General features: G+C 42.0%; 3 protein-coding genes across 9 annotated transcripts in view; 2 read left to right on the top strand and 1 right to left on the bottom strand.

The window, feature by feature from the left end:
• The window catches only part of schip1 (schwannomin interacting protein 1), a 76628-nt gene extending 74618 nt beyond the window's left edge, over nt 1-2010 (top strand). For all 4 annotated transcript variants that reach the window (XM_042064503.1, XM_042064502.1, XM_042064505.1 and 1 more), the window contains 2 exons: nt 155-248; nt 879-2010. In XM_042064503.1, coding sequence (XP_041920437.1) covers nt 155-248; nt 879-930 — 146 coding nt within the window. In that variant the 3' untranslated portion in view covers nt 931-2010. The remainder of the gene's footprint in view (nt 1-154; nt 249-878) is intronic.
• Nucleotides 2011-3676: 1666 nt separating this feature from the next.
• il12a (interleukin 12a) lies at nt 3677-5790 on the top strand. The gene is made up of 7 exons (XM_042064511.1): nt 3677-3743; nt 3917-4059; nt 4154-4246; nt 4464-4511; nt 4640-4759; nt 5162-5206; nt 5403-5790. Exons 1-7 carry the CDS (start codon nt 3719-3721, stop codon nt 5529-5531), a joined length of 603 nt encoding a protein of 200 aa, XP_041920445.1. The 5' UTR covers nt 3677-3718; the 3' UTR covers nt 5532-5790.
• Nucleotides 5791-5950: 160 nt separating this feature from the next.
• The window catches only part of si:dkeyp-97b10.3, a 37011-nt gene continuing 32961 nt past the window's right edge, over nt 5951-10000 (bottom strand). For 3 of the 4 annotated variants that reach the window (XM_042064501.1, XM_042064500.1, XM_042064499.1), the window contains exons 16-17: nt 8423-8538; nt 5951-7877 (exon numbers count right to left, since the gene is read on the bottom strand). In XM_042064501.1, the coding sequence (XP_041920435.1) occupies nt 7849-7877; nt 8423-8538 (145 nt within the window). In that variant the 3' untranslated portion in view covers nt 5951-7848. The remainder of the gene's footprint in view (nt 7878-8422; nt 8539-10000) is intronic. The other variant, XR_006023131.1, reaches the window with a different exon arrangement.

The raw sequence follows: 10000 nt of genomic DNA, 5'->3' as shown, positions 1-10000 counted from the left end.
AAGCAGCGTTTCGAAACACTTGGTCAACAACATGTACTCAATAGAAAAGACCCCACAGGTGTGGACCCCACCTAACAGGCCGGTGTGCTGTGTGTGTGTGTGTGTGTGTGTGTGTGTGTGTGTGTGTGTGTGTGTGTGTGTATTGTGTGTCCAGGTCTGAATGAGGAGCTAGTGCAGCTGCTACTGATTAGAGATGAACTTCACATGGAGCAGGACGCCATGCTGGTGGACATCGAAGACCTGACCAGGTAACAGCCTGTCTGTCTGTCTGTCTGTCTGTCTGTCTGTCTGTCTGTCTGTCTGTCTGTCTGTCTGTCTCTCTCTCTTTCTGTCTGTCTGTCACACTGTCTCTCTCTCTCTCTCTCTCTCTCTCTCTCACACACACACAATCTGTCTCTATATGTTCATCTTCCTTTCTCTTTCTCATCCTCCTCTCTCCCTCTCTCTCTCCCTCTCCCCTCTCATTCATCCTCTCTTTCTCTCTCTCTCTCTCTCTCTCACCTCCTCCTGTCCTTGGCCCAACATATGACATACACACATTCTCCAGCGTGTGAACCTTCCTCTTACTTTACTAATGTAGTGATTAAAAAAACATTCCATTCACACATCTCTCATATTGCCCTCTAAGGAAGTAACTCTCCAATGTCTTAATTGTCTTTCCTTTGAAATGGAGGATTTTTTAAAGGGAGTTTTAAGACGTTGATGAACCGCCTTTATTAACACGATAATAATAAGACATTAAGCTCTGGAGTGGTCTTGTGACTGAACGCTGCAGAGGGGGAATTCTGTTCTGTACATTTTTAACTTTCTCCTGGTGTGTGTGTGTGTGTCCGTGTGTGTGTGTGTGTGTGTGTGTGTGTGTGTGTGTGTGTTTTCAGGCATGCTGAGAGCCAGCAGAAACACTTGGCAGAGAAGACCCTCTCCAAATGAAGACTCTGCCACTATACCCCCCCCCTCCCCAAGCTCAGACATCACCTGTTCAAATGCACCTACTGCCCTCTTACACACAGACACACATCAAAACACACACAGATGCACACACACACGGCATAAACATATAAAATGAAAAAAAGATTCTGCAGCCTTCTTACACACAGACACACATCCACTCACACACACACACACACACACACACACACATGTACACATACACCTCATCAACATGGTGGAAAAGACCCTATCCTAATGAAGCCCCTACCTTAAACCCCTCACCGACCCCCCCTACCCCAGACCCTCTTCCATACCAGTCCCTGATGCTCCCCTCCGACCTCCGACCCCTCCCCTGATATCTCACCCCACCTTCCTCCATCCTGCCCCGGAGCCAGAACTGGGTCATCTGGGTCATCAGAACGGTTCATCTGGGTCATTAGAACTGGGTCATCTCCCTCCTTTGCTTCTGTGGTTGTACAAACTAAAAGAAAAAGAACAAAAAAAAAAATGCTGAAGATGGAGCACTTCATGACAGATGAAATATTTTAAGTGTGAGTCTTGGATACTGTCCCTGGCTTTTTTCTGTGCAGTGATTGGCCTTGCTTCTTTACAGTTCATTTTTTAACTCTGCCACTAAATTATACCTGTCAATGCAAAACTATGGAAAAAATATATGCTAAGCAACAATTAGTAGGGAGTCGAGTCTGTTGAAAAAAAAAAGAACAAAAAATATATGAACAAAAAGACCTAACTTCTGAGACTTTTTTAAGTTGGACAGTATTGAAAAGTTGGTCTCTTCTTCTGCACAAATGGTAGTTTTCAACTGAAGCTTTTCTTTGAAGGTGCTAAAAGAGAAGAAGGATACATGCCTGCCTTGTAGTGAAAGTCGTAGCTTTTGGTAATATGTTCACTCTAATCGGTATTCAACATTTTGTGAATGTTGATTTTCTGACACGAGTCATTTTAAATGAATAAGTGTGTTAATATCATTTCCATCCTATTGTACTCAGAATCTTTATTTGAGGGAAGAAATGTTTATGTACAGATATGTAAAATAAAAAAATAAAACTTTGTTTCATATACCGTGGTCGTGGGCGTGTGTTTTTTTTTTACCAGTGTACCTTTCCATCATTTACTCACAGTTTACTCAGAATTGACATGACAGATGGATTCTAAAATAGAACCCCAAGGATGACCTCAGCTTGGTTCTCAGTGGCCTGTCCCTGCATCAGAGGGAGCTGAAGTGACCAATAGGTGACGCTCTCCCCATCGACCACACTCTCAGCCCAACAGGATAAAGAGCTTACGTCCTCACGCAAGGTCCACGGCGAGCGACCAGAGCTGTGATTCAGTTTCACTTGCACCTCTCAGTGCAGAGGCGTACACTAGGCTCCGCCCACACAGGTTTGTGAGTCAAGTGACATCACTCATGATGTCACACCTTCAGTGTGAGGTCATTGTTTCTGTAAAGACGCAGAAGTGGATTGCAAAATGTATTGCACATATGCACAACTTGTTAAAAAGTGCACAATTAAATGTTTGTGATTAGACTCTGAAACTTTTAAATGGTTACATACTGTATTGCCTGTCAAATGCAGTGTAATCAAATATTAATAAATAAGATAAAAGATAAAAAAGCTATCATCACAACAAAAGTTGAATGCTTTGAAGAATCTAAAATACAAAATATCTTTTCTTATTTACATTTTTTTTTTTTTTTTTGCTTACTTCATCTTCCCATGCGTGTTATTTTAGGTTTTTGAAGTTCAGTTTTGTTCCACAATTTAAAGATAGTCCAAATAAAGAATAAACATAAATAAGTAGTGTGTAGTGTCTAACTTCTGACGAGCACAGCATATTAAAGGGACATTAATGTACATTAAAGGAGTGGAAATCATTACTGTAATAAAACGTAATTGCACAAATCACACCTTTGATCATGCCAGCAGGTGCATAACCCACATCCAAGGAAGTCCTCAAAAGCAGCAGGTGATCAAGTTCTCTGTGGTTTTCAACCACTGAACATCCTAAAGTGCCATCATTGAAGATAACATTATATCTTATGTATATATAATGTTATGCATACTATAAGTGTAAAATCTCTGTACATTGGTTATGATATAGAATAATAACGAAGTTACATCCTTATCACAAATGAGTGCTAAATTCACATTATATTTTACTTTAAAGAAACCTGGAGGACAAGATTAAGCTTGTTGTCTCAATGCATATTTCATTAAAAAGCCTTTCAGCCTTCAACCGTTGCTCGTCATGCTGTCTTTGTTGTAGTCTATTCCTATGTTTTCCTATGGTACGATCTAACAGATACTATGGGCTTTGATTAAGGAATAGTGTAATGGGGTCCTTACAATAAACAAATAAGACTGGTACTTTCATTCTTAGTCTGGACTGTCTAACGGAAATTTCATCATTCTTTATCACACATAGCTTACATTACTCATTATTCAAACTGAAATGCATGGGTAACTTATATGTAAATAAAAGCTATTCGTTGAAACGATCGAGGCAATGTGTTGGGTGAACAGCCCAAACTAAAAACGAAAGACTTTTGGCCAGCGTTAATTCCAGTTTCACTCCAAGAACCTGTGTAAGCCATGTAAACAATTGTGACATTCGAATGCGCGGCGCCTTCTGAGTTTTGTTCAGTGCGGTGCGGGGAATCCCTTTGATAGGTAGGAATTCACTAGACTATAAATGGGATACTTCTCAAGGATGGTAGTATTCTAAGATTGCGTTGACGAGAGAGTAGCTTAACTAAGAAACAAAGATGCAAAGATCAAACCTTCTGTTCTGTAAGTATTACAAAGTAATGTTTAAAACTACTTTTATGAACGAAAACATTATAACCTAGCCTACTCAGTTTTATAATGTGTGTATCTGGTGTATTATTATTATTATTATTATTATTATTATTATTAATTCTTTCTGCGTGAATAAATCAAATGACATTTTAATTACATTGCAGTATCCTTGATGCTGGTTGGGCTGCTGTGGGGCAGTACTCAAGCAAAGGCTCTCCCGTTGTCACACTCTCAAGACGTCCACGGACAGGAGTGTGGCCAACTTGCGAAAGCTGTGCTATCAAACATCAGTGAACTTCTGAAGGATGTACGTGATAGCACATTAACTCAGCCATACTGTAGGCCTAGTAACGCGCTGTCAGATTATCATATTTATATATTTTCTATATTGTTTTTTACAGAAAGAACAGTTCAATGGCTTTAACTGCTCCGAGATGACTGCGAAGGTGCACAGCAAGACTTCAACAGTATCATCATGTACTCCGACGGTCTCGGTAAGAACTCAAACTCAACATTTAGGAGTTTAGGAAATGTCCAGATGAGAAGAATGTAGCCTACGTCTCGGCCTATAACATGCTTACACTGTAAACTAGCTGAAAACAAAATAAGATGATGTTGGTACACTTAAAATGCTCAATTCTCTAGTTGATGATGGTTACAGTTTTGCTGATGATAGTGATCATGATGATGATGTTTTGCGTTTGTTTCCAGGGTCAGGGATGCTCGGGCCAAGTTGCTCAGAACACACAGTTCAATAAGGTATGGGCCCCTCCGTCCATATATCATAGCATATCTTTACTGCTGCATGTGATAGCAAAACAGGCCATTTTTATTCAACTCAGTCTGATTTAAAACGCTGTTGCTGACCGTGTCGTGGCTGTTTGCAGGCCGACTGTTTGGTGAACATCCGCGCCGACATGGAGTACTACAAGAGGTTGTTGGAAGCGCAGCGAACCCAGCACAGCAAACTCAGCCAGGTGGTGAAGGCCACCAGTAACATGCTTGAGGTAAGCGGTCTATGCATCCATGGAGGAGAAGTAGAGCAGAGGTTGGATCACAACTCAGGGGGGCAGCACCACTAGGCTATGCATTGTCTGAGTACACTAGTAAGCTCAGTCAATTAGGAGTTCATGCTGAAAATCATACATCAACTACATTAGATCAGAAACATTAATATACATTGATAATAAATACATCAACTACATTAGATCAGAAACATTGATATACATTAATAATAAAAGTGTTGTGAAACTCCACTCTGTTACTCCCAACATGTTGTTCTTGTATCACATCTCTGACAGACACTTATTTGCAGTAGTCTCTTGTACAATCTCTTGTACAAACCAACTTTATTTGTGTAAGCACAAGTGAATTGATATTAATGAACACATGCTCTCACCTTTCCTCAGAAATGCAACTGGTCGACTTCTGAGAGCGCACCACCATCTGAAACGGTGAGTTTTTAAATCTCATATCCTTTATTGTCAACACCTCTTACCTATGGTCCAGTTCCCAGACCACACAGATAACCTCTGAATGTCATCTTAATGCTATGGAGTGGTGTCACATTAAAGAACGGGAAGAGAGAGTATGGAAGCCCAGAGGGGCCAGTTGCTCACCGTTTTGCCTTTTTGTTCTCCTGCCCGTTAGGTGTGTGCCTCTGGAGACTCGTTTAGTGACCGCATGTGTCTGTGTGAGGTGGTCCAGGGCTTCCAGCTACGGGCCATCACCATCACCCGAGCCCTCAACTACATCGCCTCTGGGGATTACCAGAGCTAAGCCTTCCTCACCCCCAACTATGTCATCATCATCATCATCCTCGTTCTCTTCCTCCTCCAGTAAAGTATAAATCAGTATGGATCATACATCTTTTACAAAAAAGCTATATCTGGCACACTGGGAAATCCTCCGATCCAAACCGAACCTCCAGCTCGTGTTCTTATCGACTACAGACGTAACGCTGCACACCAGAGCAATACTGGCCCCAGACCAGTGCTCAGTAACTACAGTGATTAGTGTATAAGCTTCTTCCATTGGGCTGATGCCACTGTGGATTCTCATTATCAATTATTTATTACAAGAGTTATTTATTTAATTGAAATATTTATTTATTTATTGACCTGTTTACATGTTGGTTGGTTTATTTATTGATGTGTTTATTTATTGATCTATTTATTGAATGATAGATTCAACAACTATTTATAATGTTATTTATTGTATTTATTGAATTTATTGAAACATTTAAAACCCCGTTTATTGACTGTTTACAATAAAGTATTTTTCAGCAGTAATTAAGGCTTAATGTTTTATATGACAAGTCAAAAAAAAACTTTTATTCAGCCACATCTTATGCTACATTAGTGAAATTCCACAACGACCCAAGTTTAAGGATTCAGTTCAAAGGCTACGGTCAACATGAGTACTGTTTCGACTGAGGACTAGTGCAAGGATTTGTACACAAAAAAGACATGCACTACGGCATACCTTCAAAGCACAGAGAGCTGAGGTCTGCACCATTGTTAACATGATCCGACTGTACAAATCAAGAGCATAATCTGCACCTTGGCCTGAGATGTCCTGCAGTTGCTCCTGAAGACATTTGTCAGTACGGCTGACTAAAACATCCGTGGAATGGGTTACCACAGCAGGAACTTCATGATCATTTCTTTCATTCAGTCAAACTAAACAGGCTTCTGTACTCATAGGCTTAAGGGCATACAGTAAACAGAATGATTTCCAGATAATAAAAAAGCCTGGACCCACGCCAACCCACCCCCCAACCTTTAACCTTTAACCTTTGACCCTTAACCCTTAGTCCTCTGGCTACTCAGTCTCGTGCTACAGTAGGTGGGTCCAGCCACACCGCCTCCTCCTCCGACTCCCTTCAAGCTTGAGTGCATGCTGTGCCTGAGAGCTTAACTGTAATAATGGCCCTGATTCATTTCAATGTGCCATACTTATCTCTTTTCCTCCCATCCTCTTATCTGTTAAGTCCGTACTGCGGAGGCTGCGTGTTTAAATGGGCCACGTTTCACAGGGGTCAAGACTGCGAGTAGTCGCTCAGGGACCAGTCTGGCTCCCTGGAGAGCTACACTTAGACTTCATCCTTCGTCCAGTACAGGAAGTGCTATTCCAATCCCATTCTACTGACCAGAGCTTATTATAACAGACAATAAGCCAAATACAACCTCCATCAAGTTTCAACAGGTACCACCAGATAAACCAGATAGAAAAAGATAACAAACAAACAACTAACAAATGACATGGACATATTTGGTCCAGGGAATCACATCATGAGTAAACAAATATGTACAATTTCATATAAAAAGTTGTTATAAAAAAATAAAATGAAATGAAACCATTAAAAAATCAACCAAAAACATGAATGGAAAACATTTCCAAATATACAAAATCAAGTTGAACCTTTGGTTCAGAATGGCTTTCCACAGGCAGTACTGACTGCAGAACCTTTGGTTCAGAACGGCTTTCCACAGGCAGTACTGACTGCAGCACGCCAGTAGGCAAGGCTTTCCACAGGCAGTACTGACTGCAACACGGCAGTAGGCAACCTTTGGTTCAGAACGGCTTTCCACAGGCAGTACTGACTGCAGCACGCCAGTAGGCAAGGCTTTCCACAGGCAGTACTGACTGCAACACGGCAGTAGGCAAGGCTTTCCACAGGCAGTACTGACTGCAGCACCGTACTGACATCTCTGCAGTATTTTGTCAACATAAGTTTGGATTCTCAAATCCTCCCAGAGCTGGTTTGACCTACAGCACTGTCCCTGGTAAAAACCCAGAGGCTGAAATGAGTAGCTCTGTAGGGAGCCTGGACCTTTTGAAAGATCTTTTCAGAGAATAGGTGGTTTGAAAAACTCAATAAAAGGTCAGTTTAAGGAAGCATCTTTTGCCTGGTGTAGGTTAAGTAATGCACGCTCGCGCACACACACACACACGCACGCACGCACGCACGCACGCACGCACACACACACACAGTGCCCAACGGAAAGGTCAGGCGGAGGTGTGTTTTGGTCCCTTGTGTTTGGTCCAGTGGTCCAGCAGATGGACCTTCTCGTCCAAAAGTCCAGCAGCACACTCAACTGCTACAGTTACCCTGCAGCATGTCTGAGGAGCAAACACAGAAACATAATTTCAGTGTGTGCGTGTGTGTGTGTGTGTGTGTGTTTGTGTGTGTGTGTGTGTGGGGGGGGAGTGTATACCTTTGAAATACCCTACAGTGTCAGATATTTCATGCATACACACACACACACACACACGCACACACACACACACACACACACACAAACTCTCACTCTCTCTCTCTCTCTCTCTTAGGGCTCCTACACACAGTTGCGTGCGTTGCAGTGCTGGAGACGCATCCCATTCACTTTACATGGGCTCACGTCATCCGTTGCCGAACTGAATTATGGGTCCGTTGCGTCGCGTTTCTCCCGTCGCTCGTGTTGAGAAGTTCAGCTGATCGGCCAATCAAGCCAATCGACGGACGGCACCAACCAATCAAATTACGGTTATACTTCAAGTCATTTGCATAGCTACCGTCGGGAACACCCACTGGCATGCGATGACGGAACGCAACTGTGTGTAGAAGCCCTTACACACACACACACACAGACAGACACACACATACTCCTCTCCGATGTCCTGCTCACCTTCCAGGCAGTCTCGGACCTCAGTGGGCACGTCGTCCTTGTTGAGGCAGTCGTGCAGCTGGTCGAGGCCGGCCTTGCCCTTGTTCCTCCTCCTCCAGTTGTCCAGCATGCGGAACCTAAGTATAAGTATAAGTATAAGTATATAGTTCCATAGAACCCAATTGTTGTATAATTATACTTATACTTACTTACTTACTTATAGTTATACTTATACTTATACTTATACTTACTTATACTTATACTTATACTTACTTATACTTATACAACAATTGGGTTCTATGGAACTATTTATTTGTTTCTGATTGGCCGAGAGACGTTCCATGAGTTGGAATGCATGCAGCAAAGCTAGATATGAATGTGATTTCACATTTCTTTCAAGAAGACACGTAAACCACAAAGACCCGTAAAGAGGGATCTGGAATGTTGGTTACCTAGCAACCAAGACGCTGTCTATTGAAAAGGGAACTGTTTTTTGATGCGTAAGAACGATGTCGAAATTAACATTTTTAAACAATATTGGGGTGTTTTCAGATTATTTAGTTTGTGGTAGAATTGTTGTATAAAAGCAATATAGCACTCGTGATCGCGGGATTGGTCATGGATATTCCCACGGGTGTTGTTGCCTGCACCACTCGGCCTCCGGCCTCATGGCTACGGCCGAACAACACCCGTGGGAATATCCATGACCAACCCCACTCTCACTCGTGCTATATTGCTTAAGTATAAGTATAAGTATAAGTAAGTATAAGTATAAGTATAAGTATAAGTATAAGTATAAGTAAGTAAGTATAAGTATAAGTATAAGTAAGTAAGTATAATTATTACACGGCTCTTCACAATGCTGCAGAATGCTCCATTCACTTGAATGGGCCTTCCCAACGTTCGGTGGTCTGCTAATTCTCAATAACAGACCGTTGCTAAGTATTACAGACCGCTGTCAAGGAAAATGGGCTTTGTGCTTCTATTTCACGTCTTTCATATCACTACGCAAGGACTGGAACTTCATTCAAAATTGAAAGCAGACGGTTGATCAGCTGTGTTCTAAAGAATGTTTGATTCAAGTTCAGTGTGTGCTGTTGTCAAACTATTTGTTTCTCACCAAAAGCCACGATGAAACGGTAACAAATAGGCTATAGGCTAGGCTATGTAGGCTAAAGAGTCACATCGTGGGGAGTTTATTGTTTCGGTTTATTATTGGGAAAATAAGCCCCTTCAGGGCGGAACAACCTCCGCTGCGCATCGGGGTCCGGTTCGCCCTGTCGGGACTTATTTTCCCAGTAATGACCGGCGTTCTATACACTATCCCTTACGTATAAGTATAAGTAAGTAAGTATAAGTATAAGTAAGTATAAGTGTAGGGTGGTGGTAGTGTAGTGGTTAACGAGTTGGGCTAGCGTGCAGTAGTCTGACAAGTTGTGGGTTCAATTCCCGGCTTCCACCGTTGTGCCCTTGAGCAAGGCACTTAACCCCCCTCAGGGGGTACTGGCCCTTGCAATATAACTAACATATGGAAGTCACTTTGGACAAAAAGGTTTGCTAATCCCAATCCCAGCTAAATGAATAAATGTAAAAGGGTTC

The sequence above is a fragment of the Alosa sapidissima genome, chromosome 15 (assembly GCF_018492685.1).
Source record: "Alosa sapidissima isolate fAloSap1 chromosome 15, fAloSap1.pri, whole genome shotgun sequence".
In the NCBI taxonomy this organism is placed as follows: Eukaryota; Metazoa; Chordata; class Actinopteri; order Clupeiformes; family Clupeidae; genus Alosa; species Alosa sapidissima.
The sequence above is the reverse complement of the archived record's forward strand: the minus strand, read 5'-3'. Positions and strand labels throughout refer to the sequence as shown.